This window comes from Diospyros lotus, chromosome 14, assembly GCF_014633365.1.
Source record: "Diospyros lotus cultivar Yz01 chromosome 14, ASM1463336v1, whole genome shotgun sequence".
NCBI classification, from domain to species: Eukaryota; Viridiplantae; Streptophyta; class Magnoliopsida; order Ericales; family Ebenaceae; genus Diospyros; species Diospyros lotus.
The window spans coordinates 15,834,638-15,860,135 of NC_068351.1; the positions used below are offsets into that span (position 1 = coordinate 15,834,638).

A 25,498-nucleotide genomic window follows, 5' to 3' on the forward strand; every position below is an offset into this window, starting at 1 on the left:
ATCTGAGGGACCAGTGTCTATGATCCAACTGCTGATAGGTATTCTTTGAGATATAAATGAATAGGCAATATTACCTTTTGTCCAAAGAAACCATAAGAGTAGGATTTTCTGCATTCTTTGATTTAGTCACCTTTGTTTGGCTGAGAAGTTGTTGTAATAATTCCAGTTGATTTGTTGTGATGGTAAGAGGTGTTGGATTCCCTTTCTTAGCTTCCACTATATAGACTGATTGGCCTCCAGCTTGTCCTCCTCTTCTTTAATTCTTAGGCTTCTAGTTAGCTAGTTTTCCATGGATTTTCCAGCATTTCTCTGGTGTGTGATAGGGCCAGTTATAATGGTCACACCATTGTTTTTCTCTTGCAGTTTCCCCTCTAGAAGATAGAGGAGTCTTTCCCCTAAAAGTATTTAAGGATGATGCAGTGGAATAGACTTCATTAGACGAGTGTCCCAACTTTGAGAACATGACTTTCTTCCTGCTTTCTTCCCTCCTAACTTCAACAAATACTTCCCTGATGGTTGGAAAAGGTTTCATCCCTAGCAGCCGACCCCTAACTTCATCTAAATTTGAGTTTAATCCATTAAGGAAATCAAATACTCTCTCTTTCTCCATCATCTTTCCATATTTTTTATCATCTGCTATGCATGCCCATTTAATCTCATAGAAGAGATCCATCTCTTGCCACAAAGCTGTTAGAATATTAAAATATTTAGTGACCGAGCTTGTACCTTGTTTTGTGTTTCGAATGAGAGATCAAACTTGAAAACATTGAGTAGTGTTTTCCAAGTCAGAATATATCTCTTGGACAGCCTGCCATATCTCACAAGCTGTTTTGTAGAAGAGATATGTTCTACCGATTTTAGGCTTCGTTGAATTAATTAACCAAGCCATAATAATGGCATTCTTGGCCTCCCAAACGCTTGAAGCAGCAGATTCTGAACTTGGCCTTGTTGTATCTCTAGTTAGGTAGCCTTCCTTGCCTTTGCCTCTAACAACCAACAAGACTAATTGGAACCATTCTTGGAAATTAGTTCCATTCCGTTTGTGTTGTGTAATTTGGAGAGACGAACTGTCTAAGGCTGTTGAGAGAGGTGGAACCAAAGGAAAAGTCCTCACTGGAGGAGGATTAGAGGTGGTTATCTCACTGTTGGAGTCGTTTTCCATCTCGGAGTAATAACCCGACTTCTTGAGATGGATTAATGGGGAAAATCAGGTGCCACAGGAGATGGCTCCGATACCATGAAGAAATAGCTAGGGTAAAAATAAATCTTTTACCCGTGAATAATACATAAGCTTTAGGGAGAATTTATACAGCAAAAGTCCTAAAAAATCTCCTTCAATCTCTCTAAGATATCTCCTAAAATCTCTCCTACTTTACAGCAGTAGATAATATATATTTAAACTAAAAATATACATGATAAATATCTAAAACATTCCTAGATTTTAGCTAGCATTATCTTCAAGAACTCCTTCTTAATCTAGGAGTTTAATCCATGCCATGTATGCCACCTTTCATGCCTCGGATTCTTCCAACACAATGCATGGAAAAAGATCTCTCCTCCCTCATCTTCAACCTCTGCTTCCTCTATTGGATTAGTTACTTCCCTAGCAACCTCCTCTTCTTTCTCTTCTTCCATTCCTTCCATCTTCAACAATTGTCTCTTACATTGATGACCTAGGCTGTAATGATCACCACATCTATAGCGGAGTCCCAACTGCCTTCTTTGCTCCATTGTGGTTCCCTTAGCCACATTAGTATTGATCTTAGGAGGCCCAAACGAACCCCTGTTCTTGTCCCTTTCAAATTCACTCCCATAGTTTATTGAGGATTGGAATTTGACTTAGGCTACGGTTTATTCTTCTCAAATATGGCCTCTAATGTTAACTTCTACAATCTGGCTTTCTTTGCAGCCTGCCTTATCATAGTAGGCATCATCATCTTTACCATCGACTTGAGCTCACCCCTTAGGCCACTCACAAAGTTTGACACAAAATACTGCTCAGTTAAGGATGGCTGAGTATTCCACATCAATGCTCTCAATTCTTCAAACTTATCTAAGTACTTAGTCATCGTTCCCACTTGTTTCAACATTTTGAATTCTTCAATCACATCAGACATGTTCATTTCCCTGAATCTTTCACATAACTCCTCTGCAAACTCATTCCACCTTGCCTCCATCTCCTTAGCCTTGGTCCACCCTTGTTACCAAGAATCAACCGTATCATTGAGATAGGCTGCTGCCATGGTTACCTTCTGCCTTTCCATGACATTGTATAGTTGAAAAAATCATTCACACCTACGAATCCACCACCTAGGCTTGGATCCATCAAATAGGGGAATCTCTAATTATGGCATCGGGGTATGACTATTAGCGTGGGAAGTAATTCCTCTTACCTAAACTTCGGTGTCCTCTTCTGATGGCTCATTTGGATCCTCCATACCTGGGGGCCGCGGTAGGATTCCGTGGCGGAAATGTCTAGGATCTGTGAATGATAAGGGTGAAAATTCAGGCAGCAGCCTGAATTGAGGTAGAGAGGACAACATGTTGAACATCCTATTGATCCTCTGCCCTTACTGCTCAATTGTTTCTTGATATTTCTCCAATTCACATTGCATCCCTCCCTGTGAAGCGATTTGATCCTCTCTTCCTTGAGTGACCTCCTCGTGTGTCTGATTCATTCTAAACTCTAGCGCCTCCATCTGTGTCTCCAACTGCTTTAGACAAGTACCTTCTGCCATGGCTTCTATACTGCTAGATCACCTCAATTGCTTGATCTGATCACCGCCTTTGTTGCTGAGGGTGACCGGCTCTGATACCTAAATGTTAAGTCTCGGATTTGAGACTTATACAATTCTGGAAAGAATTGTAGCCATAGGGATTTGAATTGAAGGGGAGGGAGAATTTGAAAGTAGGAGGGAGAATTGAGAGAGAGAAAAGGAGGGGAAAAAAATTTGGAGGGAAAGAATTTTGTCTTATCACATTTCATAATTCCCATCCTCATACGTCAGCCTCTTTTATAGGCAGTCTTTCGGTTATAACCGAGAATGTACAAGTGGTTACAGTGCTAACTACTTGAGTACTACTGCCCTTTATTGGCTGGTTTAAGCCAATTACAAGCATACCCCCAGTCAGCCCATTGGGGTGGTGATAGGCACTCCTTTATTCCTGTTCCTGAATTTATTTAATCAATACTTCTAATTATAAGAAATTCCAACAATCTCTTGCAGCATATCTTTGTGCTTACTCATTTTAATTTTCAATTCATGGTGGTATTTTCTATTGTTTATCCTTGTTAAAGGAATAGACTGGCAGAATATAATTAACTACCATTGTTCAACTGAATGCAGTCACACGTGGATTTCAATGAAGAACAAGTAAATGCATTTGTTTGTGATGTAGTGGAGGATGATCTTTGTGACAAAGTGATGCCTTCTTCTGTTGATGTTGCAACCTTGGTATGGATGCTGTTGAATAAATTAATTTATGGTACAACTCCCCAACACCCCCACTCCCAGGCACACATGAAAAAAATAAATAAATAAAATAAAATAAAGAAAAGAAAGTGGGAAGCAAACAGAGCAGTATATCTTATTTACGTTTATTGTTGTTATCTTAATGATGGTTTGAGTTTTCCCAGTAGTCGGATGAGTTTTATTTCCATTATGGTTCTAAAGTACACCATCACTGCTTATATAAAGCGCCTAACATGTTAAGCAGATTTTTATGTTGTCTGCAGTTTGTCCAAAAAAGATGCATATGATATTGCAGAATATCAGGAAAGTATTAAAGGTAGCTCTGACATTGTGTTGGTTGAGATGGCTATTTTTTGGTCATTCATGTATTTGCACTATTTTATATTTTTGGTTTGACTTATTATGATTACCTCACCGTGCAGCCTGAGGGTTATATTCTCGTACGTGATTATGCAATAGGAGATTATGCTCAAGTAAGTCTCCTGATTCAAGTACAAATCTTTTAGTATCCTTATGCCTTATTTGTATTTTAGGGCAATCTTTGATAGCAACAATAAGGTTGCTCCTCTGTGACCAAATGTCACGGGTTTGAGCTGTGGAAACGTCGTCTTTTGCCGAAAAAAAAAAAAACAAGGGGAAGACTGTAGAAATACAACTCTCCCCCAACTCTGGCAAAGCGTGGATCCTCATGCATTGGAGATGCCCTTTTTAGGCCTTATTTGCATTCTTATTATAGACACTAGATAGTGGCAATTGTTACTGCTGATGAGCTGGTTCATTTTCATTACTGTTGAGGAAGATATTCTGATAAAGAAGTAAAATTCCGAATTGAAAGGGATGATAATAACAGTGGATAAGAGCTGAAAGTTTGAATAAGAGATAAGGTGATAAGAAGAAGAGGATGAATTCAAAAGGAGAAAACAAGTTACAGCTATTCCATAAAGATAGGAGATAAACTAACTTTCAAGTTTAAAATCCCATCTTATCTGATGTTGTATTGTAATTTCAAATTTGTTTTTGAATTACTAGATTTTAGGAGATAGCTGATAGAAGTTTTTTGTATATATATGTGTTGAGAAAAGGAACCGGTATTCCTTATGATTTTATTGATGTCAATGATAAAATTTATACAAGAGGTTCCTAAGAATTATCCTATATTTTAGGACTAGATTACATTCCTTCTATCTAGGACTAGATTACATTAATTTAAATACAACAAGAAGATAAATATAAAAGTAAAAACTGAAACAATAATCTAAACAAATCTAAACAATCAAACAATCTATCACTTATCTCGGCTGGTTGTTATCTTCGGTTATCTCGGATATTTCAACACTCCCCCTCAAGCTGGTGAGTGGATGTCTTCCATTCCCAGCTTGCTTACTAGTTCCTCAAATTTCCTAATAGGCAATCCTTTAGTAAGAAGATTTGCCACCTGTTGATTAGTTGAAACATAGGAAATTTGTAGTAACCTGGATTCTAGTTTTTCTTTAATGAAATGCTTGTCAATCTCAATGTGCTTGGTTCGGTCGTGTTGTATTGGATTATGAGCAATATTGATTGCTGATTGATTGTCGGATAGAAGCTCAAGCGGATATGGTATTTGAATCTTTAAATCTTCTAGGATAATTTTCAGCCACAAGAGTTCACACACACCAAGAGCCATAGCTCTGAATTCTGCCTTAGTACTTGACCGTGCTACTACTCCTTGTTTCTTACTCCTCCAAGACACCAAATTTTAGGGGTGTTCAAAAAAACCGACAAACCGTGGAAACCGACCGAACCGAACCGCACCGCACCGCGTGGTTTTTTAAGATGAGCGGTCCGACACGGTTTGAGAAATCCTCAAACCATGCAGTTTTCAGTTTGAGGATTTCTCGGTTCGGTTTAAAACCGAACCGCCCGAATATAATGTAATAATAAAAAATTTATAAAATAATTTATAAAACAATTTACTCTCAAACCAGAAAAATAGATCTGGTAAACAGATTGTAAACAATTTGTTCTGTTTTACAAACTGTTTGTTATACAGTTTGTTTTTACAAACAATCTTATACAGTTTGTAAAAACAATCTTATTCAATCTGTTTACAAACAGATTCTTTATACAAATAGTTTGTAAAAACAATCTGTTTACAAATTGTATAAATAAAAGATTATTTTATTTATTTTAATTTATGAATTAAATAGTTGATGAAATAATTTATTAAACCATGAAAATCGCACTACAAAAATGAGTGGATTAATATTTTGAATATTTTGAACAAACCGCGGAAACCGCACCGAATCGCACCGCAAATACGGTGCGGTTCGGTGCGGTTTTTGCTCACCAAACCAGACCGCGCGGTTTGGTTTGATAAAAAACCGCACAAGCGGTTTGGCGTATTAAAAATGTCAAAAATCGACCAAACCGAACCGTGAACACCCCTACCAAATTTCCTCCTAGGAACATGCAGTACCCAGTTGTGGACCGTCTATCAACCAAAGAACCTCCATAATCAGCGTCCGTGTACCCTTGAATTTTTAGACCAACTCCCGGTGCAAAAAGAATGCCTTTGCCTGGTGTAGCTTTTAAATAATGAAGAATTTTCTTCACTGCGTTCATGTGTTCCTCATTGGGGCTGTGCATGAATTGACTTACTAGGCTTACTCCAAATGCTATGTCCGGCCTAGTATGTGAGAGATATATCAGTTTCCCTACCAACCTTTGGAACTGCCCTTTATCTATTGCTTCTCCAGAGTAATTTTCTCGTAGCTTGATGTTTGGGTCTACTGGAACCTGAGCTCCCTTTCCTCCTAGCAATCCAGTCTCAGTCAATAAGTCAAGAGTGTACTTACGCTGAGATAGGTAGATTCCTTTTTGAGAATAGGCCACCTCAATGCCTAAGAAATACTTTAGCCTTCCAAGGTCTTTAATCTCAAATTCCTTAGCAAGATCTCGTTTTAGGCCTTCTTGCTCAGCTTCATCATTTCCTGTCACAACAATGTCATCAGCATAAACTAATAGAGCAGTTACCTTATCTTTCGTGTGTTTGAGGAAGAGGGTGTGGTCCCCTCGGCTTTGCCGGTATCCCATTTTATGCATTGCTGTAGAAAATCGCCCAAACCATGCTCGTGGAGACTGTTTAAGTCCATATAATGCTTTCTTCAATCTACACACTTGCCCTTCTTTGTTATGAGAAAATCCAGGAGGTAATTCCATAAATACTTCTTCTTCTAAATCCCCATGCAAGAATGCATTTTTAACATCTAATTGTTGTAGTTTCCACCCCAAATTTGCTGCTAATGAGATGAGAACTCGAACTGTTGTCATTTTTGCTACTAGGGCAAAGGTCTCAAGATAATCAATCCCATAGGATTGTGTATAACCCTTGGCCACTAGCCTTGCCTTGTATCTCTCAAGAGTATCATCAGCTTTGTATTTTAAATTAAAGACCCATCTGCAGCTCACTGGTTTAATTCCCTTGGGTTGAGTCACCTCCTCCCAAGTTTGATTCTTGTGCAAGGCCCTCATTTCTTCTAACATGGCTTCTTTCCAATGTGGATCCTTTAGTGCCTCCTCCACTGATTTTGGAATAACACTAGCATCTAGGGTTGTTAGGAAGCTTCTGTAGATAGGAGAAAGGCGATGGTAGGATAGAAAATTTGCTACGGGATGTTTGGTGCATGTTCGGACTCCTTTTCGGAGGGCAATAGGAAGGTCTAGATCAGGGAATTCTGATTCTGTTTGGATGATGTTTTGTTCTTCAGATATGTGCTCTGCCAGTCTTGGATTAGGGGTTGCACCTGGTGTGGGCTGAAGATCATGATTAGGCTATCGTCTCTTGTACACATAGGGTGAGCCTTTGTATCTGTTGGTAGAAGTCAGCTGCTGGTTTGTTGATTCAGTGTTATTTGATGGGAAAGACTTAGGGACAGAATCATTGGTTGAAGTAGGGGGTTCTGGAAGAAAATCTGGAAAGAAATTATCCATATTTTCTGGTTGAGTATACTCCCCCTTAGGCTGAGAATCAAAAAAGGATTGGGACTCAATGAAGGTGACATCCTTAGAAATATAGACTTTTCAGGAGATAGGATCATAACACTTGTATCCTTTTTTGGGTTGGAGAATACCCTATGAAGACACATCTTTTTGCTCTAGGATCTAACTTGTCTCAGTGGACCTTAGGTATGTGAACAAAATATACACATCCAAAAACTTTGAGAGGCAATGGAGAATGCAGTTTCAGATCTGGGAAGAATTTGGTTAGACTTTGGAAAGGACTTTGATTGTCAAGAATCTTAGATGGGACCCTATTAATGACATAAGTGGCTGTCAAGACTGCCTCCCCCCATAGATATTTAGGAATATTATGATAATGAAGAAGGGCTCGAGTGACATTCAAAAGATGCCTCATCTTCCTCTCGGCCACTCCATTTTGTTGTGGAGTGTGGATGCATGAAGATTCATGGACAATTCCTTCATTTTGGAAGAAGAGATGTAAATGAGCATTGAAATAATCTCTTGCATTATCTGTCCTAAATTTTTTAATTTGAGTTCCAAATTGTGTGTGAACCATTTTGCAAAAGTAAGGGAGAACAGTCCCAATACTAGCTTTATCCTTTAATAGGAAAACCCAACACATTCTAGTACAATCATCTATGAATGAGATGAACCACTTGCCCCCGACTGATTTAAAATTCTTGAAAGACCCCAAACATCTGAATGAATCAAAGCAAAAGGTCTAGATGATAGTTTATTGCTAATTGAATAAGAGGTTCTATGATGTTTGGCTATAACACACACATCACACTGAAAATTACTAGGATTAAGAGTTTTAAACAAAGTAGGAAACATTTCCTTCACTAAACTAAAAGGAGGATGACCTAGTCGAAGATGATGAAGCCAAATAGCAGTTCGGTCAGAGGCTGTTTTTTGGATTGAGTAGGCTGCCTGCAACTGATCTTTAGGCTTAGTGCTCCTCCCTTGCAAGATATACAACCCATGTTGTTCTTTAGCCACACCAATCGTCCTCCCCGTGTCCATGTCCTGAAATTTACACACATATGGAGAGAAAACAACATTGCAATTGAGGTCTTGAGTGAGTTGTTTTATGGAAATAAGGCTAAGAGTTAAATCTAGTACATAAAGTACTGGATTTATTGATAAATTTGGACCAAAGATAACTTTTCCTTTTCCTTTAATGGGAATTGTGGTTCCATCGGCAATAGTGATCTGTTTGGATGATGTAAAAGGCTCATAAGTATCAAAAACTGGAAATTGGGTGTCATATGGTTAGTAGCCTCTGAATCCAAGATCCATGTGTTATTCCTACCAGTTTTGGAGGCTAAAAAAGGAGTAAAACAGATTTGTTTACCTTGTTGAGCCATAGAGCAGGATGCTCCTCCATCTTGAATGGTTCTTAGAAATTCCTTCAGCTTATGAATTTCTTCTTTATTGAGCTGATTGAAATCCATACTAGTTCCAACACCCTGCCTCTCTTTTTTTTCTGCTTCTCCCTCTTGTTCTTTGTTTGAAAGGTAGCTTTGAGGGTAGTTTTGTGGAGGACTTTGAGTCCTTATATTCTTGAATCCACCAAGTTTATTGAGGACTGCTTCCTTTCCATGCAACTTGAAGCAGGTCTCCCTAGTATGCCTCGGCTTATTACAAAAGGTGCACCACTGCCCTTCTCGTCCGGACTTATTTCGGTTTGTTGACTGCTTCCATGATTTGTTGCTGGAAAGGAGTGCTGATCCTTCCATATTGGATCCACCAAGCATGGCTGCTCTCCTATTTTCTTCACTTCTAACAATAGCAAATACCTCATTTAGGCTAGGTAATTTATCCTTACCAAGAATTTGAACCCGTACCTGATCGAACTCGGGATTTAAGCCGGCTAGGAACTCTACTATCCGGTCTCTTTCAAGAATTTGATTGAGAGTAGCAGTATCCGCTTGGCACACCATCTTTATAGCTTGGTATTGATCAAGCTCTAACCATAGGCCTAGCATCAGATGATAATTCTCTGTGATTGTTAGCTGGCCTTGCTTTGAACCATTGATTTTTGTTTTGACATCAAAGATCACAGATGCATCCTTAGCCTTTGAGTAAGTCTGATAAACAGTCTCCCAAATTGCTCTGGCAGTACTAAGGAACATAAAGTTCCTGCTGATATTTGGTTGTATTGTGCTCCATAGCCACGACATGATGCGGGAGTCTTCCACATCCCATGCGCTGAAGCTTGGATCAGTTTCTGGTGGAGGATTCCCAGTTAGGTGGGTGCTCTTTCCTCGGCCTTTAAGAAGGATTTTGATTAGCTGCGACCATTGAAGAAAATTCTTACCATCTAGCCGGTAGGATTGGTGAATATTTGGTAGTTCGCCAGTAAGAGAAGGTTGATCCACCGCAGTTGTTTCTCCAGTGATGATAGTTGGTGAAGACGATGGATTTGCTGATGTTTCTGACATGTTTGTGAAGGAAGAACAGAAGGATGAAAGGTGTAGATGGTTGGAACTCAAGAAAAAAGGGGTGCTATTAGGGCACAAGCAATGAAGGCACTGATTACTAGAAGAGCAGGCTTGGATCGACAAGCACTGAAAAACAGGATTGGCTTGGATCGGCAAGCACTGATTATGAGAAGAATAGGCTTGGATCAGCAAGCTCTGATACCATGTTGAGAAAATGAACCGGTATTCCTTATGATTTTATTGATGTCAATGATAAAATTTATACAAGAAGTTCCTAAGAATTCTCCTATATTTTAGGACTAGATTACATTCCTTCTATCTAGAACTAGATTACATTAATTTAAATACAACAAGAAGATAAAAACACAAAGATAAATATAAAAGTAAAAACTGAAACAATAATCTAAACAAATCTAAACAATCAAACAATCTATCACTTATCTTGGCTGGTTGTTATCTTTGGTTATCTCAGATATTTCAACAATATGCATCATACTATCTAATGCAATGTGGGATTGAGTTTGTGTCATTCACCCCTTTGTTACTTAGAGTGTTTCTTTCTAAAACATTTAAGTTTGTTCATGGTATTAGAGCCACCAGTCCGGTGACTGCATACCTAGTTCTTTCCTTCACACAAGCTGCTCCAAGATGGCTAGTTCCTCACCAACTAGTGAAGCCTCCACTACTTTCCCTACATCCACTAGAACCTACGTAACTAATCAAGGGGGAGAACAGTTAGTTCAAGTTCCTAAACCACCACCTCTGGTGTACTCTTGAAAGAGGACTTATGAACCAAATCAAGGCTGTTCATTAACCCCAGAAGCAAGTCTGGTACCTGAAGAGGATGAAAGAGCTGAAATAACAGTGCCTATTGAGGAGGATCAAAGGACAAAAAATGTAGAAAATGCAGAACCAGAACCCTATGATTTGGATATTCCAATAGCATGGAGAAAAGGGGTGAGATCATGTACTAAATATCTAATTTCTAATCATTTGGCATATTTTTGGTTGTCTTCAAAATTCATGGCATTTACTACCAAGATTGATGAAGTGAAAATTCCTAGAATATCTATAAGGCTTTACAAATACCACACTGGAGAAAGGTTGTAATGAAGGAAACGAATGCATTGGAAAAGAATGGCACATGGGAAGTGGTAAGACTACCGCAAGACAAGAAAGTGATAGGTAGCAAATGGGTGTTTATTGTGAAGCATAAATCTGATGGAAGTATTGAGAGATACAAGGCCAGGTTAGTGTCCCAAGGCTTCATCCAAACACATGATTTAGATTATGAAGAGACTTTTGTACGAGTTGCAAAGCTCAATTCTATACATGTGTTATTATCTCTTGCAACTAATTTGGATTAGAAACTACACCAACTAGACATCAAAAATGCATTTCTCAATGGGGACCTAGAAGAAGAGAGATGTATATGAGAATTTCTCTTGGATTTGAGATGGAAGGGTGGGAAGGAAAAGTTTGTAGGCTAAAAAAGTCCTTATATGGATTGAAACAATCCCCTAAGGCATGGTTTAAAAGATTTAGTACAACTTTAAGTCGGCTAGAGTATCAACAGGGGTAGTTTGATCATACTTTATTTACTAAACATGCTACTAATGGTCAAAAAACTATCTTAATAGTTTACGTGGATGATGTTATCATTATTGATGACAATATGCAAGAAATAAAGGCACTTAAAGGTCAGTTACAACAGGTGTTTGAAGTCAAAGACCCAGGACAACTAAGGTATTTCCTAGGAATGGAAGTAGCAAGGAGTAAGGTGGGAATCTTTATTTCCCAGAGAAAGTATACATTGGATCTACTAAAGGAGACATGTAAGCTTGGTTGCTAGCCAGCACACCATTGGAACCCAATTGGGAGGCTAAAGAGGATGGGACAGAAACAACAGTAGAAAAAAGTAGATACCAAAGGTTAGTAGGAAAGTTAATCTATTTATCTCTTACACGACCTGATATTATATATGCAGTGAGTGTAGTGAGTCAATTTATGCATTCACCCACTAGCAAATCTTAATACTACTTATCATATCCTAAGATACCTTAAAAGGAACTCTTGGAAAGGGGCAGATATTCAGGAAGAATGAAGACCGAGGAATACAAGGATTTGTGGATGTTGAATGGGATGGATCTTTAAAAGATAGTAAGTCTACTTTCGAATATTGTACTAAGGTATGGGGGAATATCGTGATATGGAGAAGCAAGAAACAAAGTGTGGTGGCTAGAACCAATGCTGAGGCAGAATACCGAGCTATAGCTCAAGGTATATGTGAGGAGATATAGCTTGGGAAGCTTATGGAAGATCTGCAGGTGCCAAATACTACCCCTACAAGGCTATAATGTGACAGCAAATCGGCCATCAGTATAGTGAACAATCCGGTCCTACATGACCGGATGGAACATGTGGGAATCGATAAACATTTTATTAAGAAGGAAATTGAAGATGGTGGAATCAGTCTTATATATATCCCTACAGATTTACAAGAAGCTGATATCTTCACTAAAGCAATGAACAAACAGGGGTTTGAGCTAATTAGAGGCAAGGTAGAAATGAGAGATATTTATTCATCAGCTTGAGGGGGAGTGCTGAAGAAGAAATTCCAATAAAGAAGTAAAATTCCGAATTGAAAGGGATGATAAGAACAGTGGATAAGAGCTGAAAGTTTGAATAAGAGATAAGGTGATAAGAAGAAGAGGATGAATTCAAAAGGAGATAAGAAGTTACAGCTATTCCATAAAGATAAGAGATAAACTAACTTTCGAGTTTAAAATCCTATCTTATCTGTTGTATTGTAATTTCAAATTTGTTTTTGAATTCCTAGATTTTAGGAGATAGCTGATAGAGGTTTTCTGTATATATGTGCATCATACTATCTAATGCAAAGTGGGATTGAGTTTGTTCCGTTCACCCCTTTGCTACTTATCCTAAAACATCTAAGTTTGTTCAATTACTTTGTTATATTATATTATATATTTCTCTGCTTAATGAACGGGACTGGAAAAACTAACTCACAGTCATAGTAATGGCTAATCATGTCAATTAAATTTAATTGAACATTTCCCCTGGAGCCACGCCCTTCTATTCAAGTTCTGAAATTTAATTGAGATTATTTTGACATCAAAAGAACTGAATTGAGATTATTCAAGTTCTAGATTTATGTTTTCCACAAGCTTTCAGACTCACTTCCCTTCTATTCAAGTTCAGAAATTTTTCTGAAACAATTTTGGCATCTAAAGAGACTGAATTTCAAGTGGTCTTATTTATTGAATGTCTCAGTTTTTTTCCCCCTATGAAACTACTCCTTTACACTTTTTAGCTGCACGTTGCAGCTACTCTCAAATGAATGGTGATCCTTTTCTTTTTGCTGGACTAAATCAAGGTTAATATCACTTAATATAACAATGCATCTTCACCATGCTTGTTACTGCTGATAATTTATTTTTTCCTTGCTTATGGTCTTGGAAGATAAAATAAGGTATTTTGGATGGCATTGTCAAATCATTCCTATCGTTCAAGAGGTATGCTAATGAATATTTGTCAGACAAAGTTACCTCACATTCCAGAGTAAAACTCCTATATATGGTACAGAACCATTAATTTCTTAAGGCATTATTTCCTTTTCTTATTTCTCATATTTCTTTTTCCTGTTTTCCTTTAATATATTTATTGATTGAGTTATGATGAATTGGCTTTCCTTGTTCTCTTGTTATGTAAATCTGCTGGCTTAAATATTAGATGGAGCTGCAAAAGAGGAATCAATTGATCAGTGAGAACTTCTATGTTAGAGGAGATGGTACTGTAAGTGTTCCTTGGCCCTGGCTCATTGTTGTTATTTAACCCTCTATTTGGAACTAGAATTTTGCAATGGAAAGGAAAATAAAGAAATTTTTTGCATAAACAAAATTGAAAAGAAAAGAAAATAATTTATTTATATGCTCACATGCACATGAAAATAGTTTTTTTTTTTCCTTCCCTTCCTTAAATCCTAGTTCCAGATTTAGTGAAAGGGACACTGTATTTTGTATTATCAGTTTTTAACAGTTTGAGTCCTGCATTTCAGTGTGCTTATTTCTTCTCGGAAGATTTTTTATCAGCCTTGTTTGCAAGTGTTGGCTTCAGCATCATAAATATGGAGATATACAGCAGGAAAATTCAGAATCGATCTCAGAACGTAACCATGTCTAGGTAGGTTCAGCTTTAAACCATTATGTCAATTTTCAAATTTACTTTTCGCTTCAAATGTTTTCCCTTTCCTGCAATCCTCATTTAGTTATCTAGCTTTAAAATTTTGTGCTTCCACTAGGAAGTTGATAAAAATTCTAGAGCAGTGTTCCTAATTCATAGTTCGTTATTGTATGCAGTATGGGTATAGTCCACAATTTGCTATGGTATGCTGTATGAGTATAGGCACCCAATGTGACAATTTATTCCGTACATGGTATGAGGTTTAGACTTTAGATTTAGTTAGAGCGTTATTTGGGGTGTTGGTTTGATTTTGAAGTGGGCCATATATATATATATATATACACACAAATTTAATTCTGATGGTTAATTAAATTGTGAGCAACAAATTGGTGAGTTTTAAGTTTTCCCTAGTGACTATTCCAGTTCCCTAATTTGAGGTTTCAACACCCTAGAATTTTTTCTTTAATTTCTTTGATAATATTAATCTAAATTGGGATCTGTGTATCTTATGATCCAGTGCATGAACCACAATATAATCAGGATTTTAGTTCCATGGGGCCCTTTCTAGAGTAGATGGGATGAAACTAAAATCTGACCCTCTGGTAGCAAGAGGTTGTGGTAGGTGTTGCCTAATGGACCAACAGAGGTAAATAGGAGGATGAAATTTTCTCCACCCAAAAGCATGGAATCTGAGCCTATGTTTCCAGAAACATGGATCATTTTACTAGATGAGGAATGACGTATAAAACATAAAACATATTCTAAAATATGTTAATGCTTTCTCCTTTTCTTCTTTCTTAAGTTTTGAAATGTGGTGTGATAGGTGTAGATCTCTATGTATTATTATTAGAATCCAAAATACTTTACAACTATCATCTTTTTAACATACAGATGTCCAATGGATTAACACAATTTGCAAAGCACGGATATAGACACGCAGTATGAATATGACATGACATGGCAGGAACATGCAGATATGTCAATTTCCAAAAAAATTGCAGGTACAACATGTTGGTGAAATGCAATATATATGCCATAGAAATAAAGATAATGAAAATGCAATATAATACTAATTAAAATTGAGGAAGACAATTTTCATATGTTAGATGTCAAACATGCCATTCAGAAAACGATCACATCCCATGAAAAATGGTAAAACAAGCTGAAGCAAAAAGAAGAGGGAAAGAAGAATTAAAGGGATGGGAAAGATGAAAAGAGAAGGAGGTTTTCAATACTATTTTGCTATTTTATTATCACCTCTAGAAGAGGTTTCCAAATTTGCATTAGAATGCAAATGTGTTGAACAAATGCCCTTTTTCAGGGCCAATGTTTTCCTAGCATAAAGAGAGCATACCGTATACATGTACAATTTATGTCACACACTGTCCATCTGCATTATCCATATGTTGTGTGGTACCTCTAAATTGCCCTTGGTCATATGTTTGTGCTTCTTGAACAATTTAATTTTTTTGTTAATTAATTATACAAGAATATATTTTTAATAGAAAACCTTATTGTGCATAGATCTTTTTTGTTATGCGTGTTCTTTTAGAAGAATAAGAAACAACAATGCCCACCAAGCCTTAATCCCAATAGGTGTGACATTTAGAAGAATAAATATAAACATTTAGTGGGATGGTTGGGATTGCTACATTTGTTGTTCAGTTGTTCTTTGAAATGAAAGTATTCCATGTCATAAAACTTGCATATCACATTGTGATTTGCTGTGATATGAGGTTTCTTGACGACACATATTTTATAGTAATTTAATTTTACAGTTATAATCGTTAAAAGAAAAGTACAGCTAAAGATAATGTTGACTGCAACAACAATAGACTAGTCAAAAGATTACGCTTACTAGGTGGAGTTGATTACATGGACCCTAGGTTACCCATCATCTCTATCTATATTATATCTAAGAGTTTCCTACTAAGTTTTTCTTGATCTTCCTCAACTCATTTTTGCCAAGAACTTCTTATCAGTTTCTCTCAAGATAGTTTTGATGTTCTAAAAGATAAAAATTGGCAAACTCAGCCTCTCTGACAATCTTAAAACTTGCATCTGATTCACGCCACTCATTCTATCAACTTTCTATTCATCAAAGCTGCTGCTTTTAAGGATCTAACTTATCTATTTGAGTGCCATTTGACCATTAATTATTTTACTGATAGACTATGGATACGAGCTGCTTTCGGCCAAGTTGGAAACGGAGTTCTTCAATGATTTTTGATTCTTTGACAAACTGGGTATGACAACTCATTTTGGAGCCTCAAAATTTTGATTTTTTGTTGTTTATTGCCATAGTGGATGGAGCAGCAGTTCCATAAAAACTCTGTTTGCCTGCCAGGTTGAATGGTCCGCTAAACCCTATCAAGACGGGTCGTAGGGGAAATCATTATAATCTCTTACGCTACTACGTCAACCTTTCTTTTTAAGTCAAGGCACTGGTTTTGAGCATTCCTTTTGTGGAAAGAAAATACGTTTTAAAAGTGATGTCTAATTGTAATATGATACTTTTTGTGTCAAAACAAAAATTGCAAGAATGGTTTTTCTATGTTTATTATTTCTTTCTGCTGTCGTCTTGTCTCCTACTTTTCAGTCAAAACGACGTCGGTGCCTCTGTGAAGAATAAGAAGTGGTGATAATGGAATAAACGGATACTGGGAATTTTAAGGATATTGTACATTGAGACTGTTAATAAAAACTTGCTTGATGATTGGAACCTCTCTTTTTCTGTGGAGTTAAGTTTAAAATTTGTTAAAATTACAAGCAGGATCTGTGAGAGGAACATGATATTAATTAGATTTTATATTCAGTGATTTGTGAGAACATTTATTTCGTGTTAATCAGCTTTGTTAAAAAATTAAAACAAATATTAATTATGTCTTGATAAGTATAGTATCTGTGATTTTAAGAGTAAATCGTAAGGAGCACTCTAAAGTTTGTTTTAATTGGAAAGACATCTATAATGTTTCAGAAGTAGTAGTAATTTATTGGATGTTAAAAAATAAAGTACATAGATGAAAATGCCTTCTCTTTCTCTCCCATTCATTTCAATAAAAATTAAAAATGTAAATAAATAATAAAAACACTGGAGGCGTCCAACACCATTGGTAGTGGTCAAACTCCCGACGATAACAGAACCCAAGCAATCATGGGGCTCTGGGATTAAACCCCAACAAGATAGGGCTTTGGCATGAACAATGAAACATGTCAAAGAGAGGGAGAGAGAAAGAAACAGAGATTGGAAAGCCCTTCGATAGCAATATAATGATCGAATTTAGTTGAGAAGTCTATTTAATCTTTACAATTGTAATGACAAGTAGTGATAGAACTTTAATTACTAGCAAACGTTAAGTAAATCACTACAACTCAACGACAAACTAACAATAAATCATTGCATGACAGCGGATACGACAATCGATATTGTAATGCTTCACTTAATTGTGTCATCAAATAATATGACATGAGCATGATTAATTTTTGTCGTGGATGATAAGTTAAAAAAAAAAATATTATATATATATAATATAATTGTATGACGTTTGAGAAAATAGAAGTTTAATTCAATGTTACAATTTTTCACCAATTATAACCCTAGTTCAACATTAAAAAATGACCAAAATTCTCTTATAACATAAAACCACCTTCTCCCTCTCCTTAAACTCTCCTTTCACTTTCCTCTCTAGGATAATCCTCTCTTCACTACCATAGGTAGTCAGCATTTCTCTTTTCATCATTGCGAAGCTCCCTTCACGGCTAGTCATCACCAACCTACCAATCTCCTTTCATTGCCGTCGTTTAGCATTACAAGGGGAAAGTTTTTTCTCAAGAATCATGTTAGATGTACATCATTTTTGTACATCTTGATCTACATAAAAAGATATTATAACCAAAATATCCCTTGTCTCCATGTTCCTCATAAGAGATATTTTTGTCATTGGTACATTTTCTTCATAAAAAATATTTTTGTCATTGATACACCTTTATGTAGCTCAAAGTGTACACAAAGATGTACCAATAACATTATTCTTTTCCCAATAATTTTAGGTTCTACGAGATTAGATTGTGTTGGGAAGCTACTAGTAAAAATCAATATTAATACTATTTTTTTTTTGGAATAATTAAGAGAGATTTGAATAGTTAATCTCTGACCCTCAAAATGATTGTCCTTACGTAGTCTTTAGTGTTCGTACTCTTAATTATGTCAGAGGAGGTAAATCATAGGTGTGAGATTTTATTTCATTACATAGGACGAGAATCGAACTCATGATTCACCGGAATGACATCGACATATCATTTATTCGACCACTCGACTTATATTTTAGAGACAATTAATCTCCAACCCTTGATAAATTAGGGGGAGAAGTATGGAGATTGAGGGTTAGTGTCACAATTATTATGTACAGGATGTATTGATTGAGAAATATAACATAATCATTATTCATACACTTTACTTTGCTATAGCTAAAGAAAATAGAGAGAAAAAAAAATAATGAAAGGAGAACATAATAAAACAAATCCCTTTCACAGCTCAAGATGATTTTCTATTAGGCAACACAATCTTGGCATGGCATGGTGCAACTGTGCAAAGAAAAAGTAGTTGTAAACATGAACAGTATTCCAAATTAGTATATGGTAGGAAAGATGAAGCTGAGCAAATAATATTGTCATAATTATTTTTATGAATGTTGCAAGAGTGGGAAAGACAATGGATGCCAATAGTGAGTCACAGACCAAAGGGACAAAAAAAAAAAGACGAAGAGTGGAAGAAAACGTAAAACGAAGAAGAAATCGAGTGTCATTATCCGAAGGCAGATAGGGGGAGGATAATGTAGAGAGGGACAGAGGCCATTTGGTGGGTGGTGTTGGTGTATGTGGGTCTCACTGGGTCTGGGTCAGTAGCAACTAATTGGTTCAGTTTTAATTTTGGTTCAATGTTGATATTCGGTTAATTCAGTTACAATGACAGTATTTTTAAAAATTTTAGTTTATTCGGTTATTTAAATTTTTTTGACAGAGTAACTGAATCAAATCGAACAAGTTTGAAATCTTAACCGAATTAAATTGTTCTACAAAAATGAATTGAATTTCAATTGATTTGGTTCAGTTGAATTTTTGCTCACTCTTACCACACACTAGAGGCTTTTTCATTGGAGGTTGATAGGGCTGGCAATTTTGGACACGACCCGATTACACGACACGACATGACACGAAGTTAAGTAAATTAGGGTTGGGATTAATTGGGTTCGGGTCATAAATAGGTCAACTCGTTTATGACACGATTATTTTTGTGTCTTAGGCGGGTCATCCCGTCTAACCTGTTTTGACACGAAATGACATGTTTAATTAAACGGGTTAACGGGTTGACCCGAACACGTTAACACGATTATATACGAAATGACACGTTTAATTAAAAGGGTTAGTAGGTTGATCTGAACACGTTAATTCGATTATACATGAAATAATACGTTTAAAACTAAATAACACGTTTAACAGCTGGCACAACACAACCTGTTTAAATTAAACGGGTTAAACAGGTTAACAGGTGACACGACACGACACGTTTAGTTAAACGGGTCGTGTCGTGTTACACGTTTAATAAACGTGTCGTGTTCGGGTTTAAGAAATTTGATACGATTATTAAATGGGTCGTGTTCGGGTTAACCTGATACGTGTTATACATGTATCTCGACATGACACGACATGATTATGACCCGCTAACACGAATTGCCATCGCTAAGGTTGATGAAGGTTGGGATCTAGGACTGTCGGAGCTGAATAGGAGATAATTAAGTAAACAAAAATGGACTAAAAATTGAGCGAAAAAAAGTGAGGGAAAGAAGAGAATCGGCCATTTTGGACCTTTTTGTTTCTCTGCGGTGGTTCAATAAAATTGCCTTCAACGTGACCAAAAATTTTTTACTGTCGTAAAGAAAAATGTTATTGGTATACCTTTGTGTATATTTTAAACTACACAAAAGTGTGTCAATGACAAAAAAAATCCCTCTAAGGCACATAAAGATGAGAGATATTTTGGTCATAATATCCCTTTACGTAGCTCAAGATATATAAAAATAATATACTATTGTTAACAAATTGTTGGTGATTATAAAAACTACATGAAAAAGAAGATCAAATTTAGTTGAAAAAGGGCACCCATCGTTTACCCACAGCTTCAAGATTACAACCACTAAAGGTAATCTTTAGGGGTAGTTTGGTTCCATATTGGTTTCTTCCATGTGTTGCCTTCTCTATGTTCTTAGAAGCCATACACATTTGGCTTTGACGAATTCAAATGAATCTGAATGTCAAACCCTTCGTTTAGGTTTAAACTCAAATTGTTACTATCATGTCTTAGAGAAAAAAAATAGTGATATAAATTTTCTTATATCTATTAGATTAATAGGGTTTGTTTGAGTCATGATGGTTCAAACAAGTGAGTTTTAAAACAAAATACCCTTGATAACATTAATATATATATATATAATTACATATATATAATTTTTTTTACCATTACTAAAAAAGATACGAAATTGTGCTTTTAACATTCAAGAGAAATAAGATACTTTGAAGGAGAGTAAAAAAAAATATATTTACATATTACAAAAAAAAAGAAAAAAAAAAAAGAAAAAAAAAAAAGGAAAATAACCCTGTCCTGAGATAAGATCTTTTTCTTTATACTCCATTACAACCAACATATGAATTTATATATATATATATATATTGTCTTTTAATTTAGATCTTTAAATTGTGTTAGTTTGAGCGTTACTTAAAAAGTTTAAATGAAAAGTACTATAATTAAAAAAAAAATCTTACAAATTTACATTAATGACAAAATAACTTTTTTATGTTATAAAATCCAAAATTTCAAAATATACATTTCTCATGATGAACACCCTATTTATAATGAAAGTTCCAATTCTATCTAACACATTATCTTTTAATGCATTAGGAAACTTATCATTGGCCACGAGCCTCTCTCTTTACAATTATAAAAAGCACGACTCTGCAATTATCTATTTTTGAAAGGGATTTTACTAAATGGTTAGAATCTATCCGGATAGAAAGTCATTTAATGTTTATTTTATATTATTTTATAATATTTAACAAAATAGAAAGACAAATTGAATTTTATAAAAAAAATTAAGTTATGACTAAAAAAAATATTGTTAGTAAATAAAATCATAAATAATATAATTATTCTAACATTAATAATTAAAATGAGTAAAAAAGATAATTTTATCTGAAGAGATTCTATTTAAATAGATTTATTATTTTGAAAGATGTAAGATTGCGTGAGATTTTCGAAATCTCGATAGAGATAAGCCAATGCACTTATCAACCAAATATCGAGAATACATCATCAACTTGGACTATCTTATCATCATCTATTTTCATGTAGACCCCACAAACATTCTGCGGTTGTATGACCCACGCGCTTCTTCATGCGGCTCTAAAGCATATCGATGACACGAAGCACTAGGGTGCACTTGCATTTCCCACGTAATCCCTGCGCGTGGTGCTTTTTGTTGCTGCACTCATTCATCTCCCGCTTATCTTTGCTGAAAAGCAATTTTTTTTTTTTTTTTAAAGTTGATGTCATTTTAGCTTATATTACCAAAATAATTATGAAAAACACTTACGATTACGATTATGATATTATTATTGTCGAGATAGAATAATAAATTTATGAATAATGTTATTGGTACATTTTTATGTACATTTTAGACTACACAAAGATATACCAATGATAAAAATATCCCTCATGAGGCGCGTCAGGTGTATGGAGAGACGCATGGTATTTTGGTTATAATATCCATTGTGTAGTCCAAAATGTACAAAAATGATGTACATGTAGCATGATTATAAATTTATTTGACGAGAAACGTCGTCATTTGACCACCTAAATCTATAAGAAAAGAAATAGTTAGTGGGCATGAGAGGGTCCCCACTAGGGATGACAATTGCAACCGAAATCGTGCAATCGAAGCGAAACTGAACCGGTCAATGTGGTTAAAAATCGTTTGACTGGGTAATGGTTTGGTTTGGAAAAAAATCGAATACTGTTTCAATGAGTATGGTTTGATTATGGTTTTCACTAAATTCAAAATAAAACCCGAACCAAATGTGTGGGTAACCGAACCAAACAAAATCGAATATACATATATATGATAGATATTTATTTATTTATTTAATATATATATTGACTAATGTATTTTTTTACAAATATTTTAACTAATGCATTACAAATATATAAAATAATTAATATTTATAAAATAATTAACAAATAAAAATAAAATTTAATTTTAAATTATTTTATTTTTATCAATCAAATAATTATATTCAATAAGTTTGAAGTTAATTTGTAACTTTATGCAATAAAAATGTAATTTTATTAGAGTTTATTTTTGTTTGTTGTGGAGTTATCAAAAATTTGTATGAATGCTATTTGCAAGAGTTTGTCTTTGTTTATTGGTATGAATAAAACTAAAAAAATCATGGTTAAAATCGAAATCAAACAGAAACCAAATGGTTTGGTTATGGTTTTTAATTTTTAAAATCAATGGGTAATGGTTTGATTTTGGTTTTAGTAGTTTAAATTTAATTTATTTATGATTTTGATAAAAATTAAAATCAAACCGAACTATTGCCAACTCTAGTCTCCGCGCAAATAATCCAATATTATTTATAGTTTGAGCAATTTAATTAAAGATTTTTTATATAAATTATTTAACTAGATTACGTATGATTTGAATTATTTAATTATAGATTTTTTTATGAATTAATACTATGTTTAAAAACTCTTATAATTTACTTTATTTTTTTTCTCACATATTTATTAGTATAAAAGTTAAAAAACTTTCCCTTCAAGTAAAAAAATTAAAACATAAAAGACATCTAAAAATATTTTTTAATTATAATTTTTTTTTGTATAAATAACTTAAATAAGAGAGTTTAAATGTAAATAATCTTAAATTCTAATTTATTATATATTTTTATTTATCAATTTATCTTTTATATGATTCTCATAAATCATATAATACTTAAATGTATTTCACTAAATTTTGTCCTTATTATTTATTTATTATATTAAATACCTTTTATATTTCATTTACTTTACTTATAATAATAGTTTTTGTTGATTTTTCTCACATAAATAAGGCGCCAATTTATAATATTTTTGAAATTTATTCTTAATCTGAATGTTGGTTGGGGTTGTAGTTGACGCTGATAATGGCGCGTGGGATTATAATAATAAAATTGATTTGAAAGTGTTTCCACACTGTACTTGGCATTCCTAGCCATTTTCAATCAAGAACCCATCCCACCGCGCTTCCCTCGTTCCTGGGTTCTGCAAGTCTTCTTGCCCTTCGATCCTTTATCTCTCTCTCTCTCTGCGGCTTAATCGAGACGTTCTCTTCCTTCCGAACTCTTGCTTGTTCACTTCAATTTGTATGCATGCATGTATGTGTACATCTAAATGTATGCTTGTTTCTGTTGGATGGAGTCCATTTCTTGGCTGATCGGTTTCGGGAACCCAAACTTTGTTCAGTTGTGCTTTGAAGTGGTCGATTGCTCAATTCGGTTAATCTGTGAGGTTTTGATCGCTGGTGTGGCCTCAATTGGAGACAGAGATGTCTTCTCTGAGCCGAGAACTGAGTTTTCTGATTACTTCAGTTCTTAGATAAAGAGAAATACAAGGAGATGGCTCGCAAGTGAGGGATTTCCGAATTCTTCTTTCCTTGGGTTTTATCGGCATTGATTCCTTCTAACAGGGCTTCGCCCGGGGGGGTGGTTGTTGGTTTCTGGTTTTGTGTTAACGAAGGTTGGAGAAAGAGTCGGGGTTTTTCTTCAACATGAAGTACTTCGAGGACTCTCTGACTGACGGCAACTGGGACGAGGTGGACAATTACTTATCCGCGTTCACCAGGATGGATGATAATAAGTACTCCGCGAAAATTTTCTTCGAGATCCGGAAGCAGAAATACCTTGAAATGTTGGACATGTGCGTGCTGGCTTCATGTCATTTGAATATGGCATATACATGTATGTTTGATGTTGACTTGCTCTTAAGACTTCTAATCTAGGGATACTAATAGCTTGCTTATGATCTCTTTTTTATTTCTTTCTGGCAACCACGATCATGCTAAGGCTGTGGATATTCTTGTGAAGGACTTGGGACCTTTCTCCACTTCCAATGAAGACCTGTTTAAGGAGATAACCCTACTTACTGACTCTGAGAAATTTTAGGTACACTGATTGCTAGATACCTACTATTACTAACTCGTCTGATTAATGTTCTAGTGAACTAATACATATAAAATTTGGAAATGAAGAAGTCATTGCATGTTATAGCTTCTAAGACGGGATTATAGGGGTTGGAAGGTGGACAGGTCTGATTTACTTCATTTAGTTGAGTTGAAGAAAATTACGATCAGCCCTTTTATTACACTTGTCTTACCAGGGAGCTAAAATTTCAATAATGATCTGAGATGTACTGTCTTTTATTACCAGGCTCTAGCTTTCATTTTTCTATATTTCAGAAAATTCTTTGTTTCAGGGAGAACGAACAACTTTCTAGATATGGAGATGCCAAGTCAGCTAGGGCTGTAATGCTTGCTGAGTTCAAGAAAGTAATTGATGTGAATCCCCTTTTTTGTGATAAGCTTCAGTTTCCCACACTAAAGAACTTGAGGGTCAGCACTTTCATTAATCCGAGGTTTGTCAAGAGAGATGCTTATGAATTTCAGTTTTGTTCACCACTATTTATTTTGAGTTTTTGTTGCTGAGTAAATATTTCTTTTGATGTTACCCTTAATTTTGGGATTGCAGCTTAAATTGTCAGCACGAACTTTGCAAGCACCCCAAGCCTAACCCTGACATTAAAACCCCTTTTTGTTAATCATTCTTGTGGACAACCAAATGTTTGTAGTCCCCTAATGAATTCTATGCCTAAAGTAGCTCATGGTGTAAGTCAATAAGATAAGAAATACATTATGATTCAATGTTTCTGTATTTTGGACATTGACATCATATGTGATGTTACTTTATTTTTGTTTCTTATCCAGCAATTTCAGGCTGCACCAGCACCTGTTACGGCATCTGTAAGAGGATGGATGGCCAATCCTTTTATCTTGCACCACATTGCTTCTGTAGGGCCTATCGGCTTATTTGCTCTGAATAGTGCAGGTGATGTGATGGCTATTAACTATTTTCTTTTATGGCTTACCTTTCTATCTACAGCCTTGTTTGACAGGTTAAACCTAGACCATACTGCTCTTCAATATGTTTATGAGAAAACCAAAAATAATAATGGCTTAATTTCCTTCAGTACCTTGAGTTGGAAGGGTTCCTTTCCCCCTCCCATCCAGG

General features: G+C 35.4%; 2 protein-coding genes across 13 annotated transcripts in view; both read left to right on the forward strand.

Annotated features, from left to right (window-relative positions):
• Positions 1–16,680, forward strand: part of LOC127790280 (uncharacterized) — a 36,977-nt gene extending 20,297 nt beyond the window's left edge. For 2 of the 6 annotated variants that reach the window (XM_052319684.1, XM_052319685.1), the window contains 7 exons: positions 3,348–3,455; positions 3,718–3,789; positions 3,896–3,946; positions 13,673–13,735; positions 13,998–14,122; positions 16,294–16,368; positions 16,470–16,680. In XM_052319684.1, coding sequence (XP_052175644.1) covers positions 3,348–3,455; positions 3,718–3,789; positions 3,896–3,946; positions 13,673–13,735; positions 13,998–14,122; positions 16,294–16,345 — 471 coding nt within the window. In that variant the 3' untranslated portion in view covers positions 16,346–16,368; positions 16,470–16,680. The other 4 variants (XR_008020748.1, XR_008020751.1, XR_008020750.1 and 1 more) reach the window with 4 other exon arrangements.
• Positions 16,681–23,436: 6,756 nt separating this feature from the next.
• The window catches only part of LOC127790290 (topless-related protein 4-like), a 58,407-nt gene continuing 56,345 nt past the window's right edge, over positions 23,437–25,498 (forward strand). For 5 of the 7 annotated variants that reach the window (XM_052319710.1, XM_052319703.1, XM_052319709.1 and 2 more), the window contains exons 1-5: positions 23,437–24,172; positions 24,299–24,376; positions 24,687–24,845; positions 24,959–25,095; positions 25,195–25,315. The gene's annotated coding sequence lies outside the window, so the exon portion shown is untranslated. The remainder of the gene's footprint in view (positions 24,173–24,298; positions 24,377–24,686; positions 24,846–24,958; positions 25,096–25,194; positions 25,316–25,498) is intronic. The other 2 variants (XM_052319705.1, XM_052319704.1) reach the window with 2 other exon arrangements.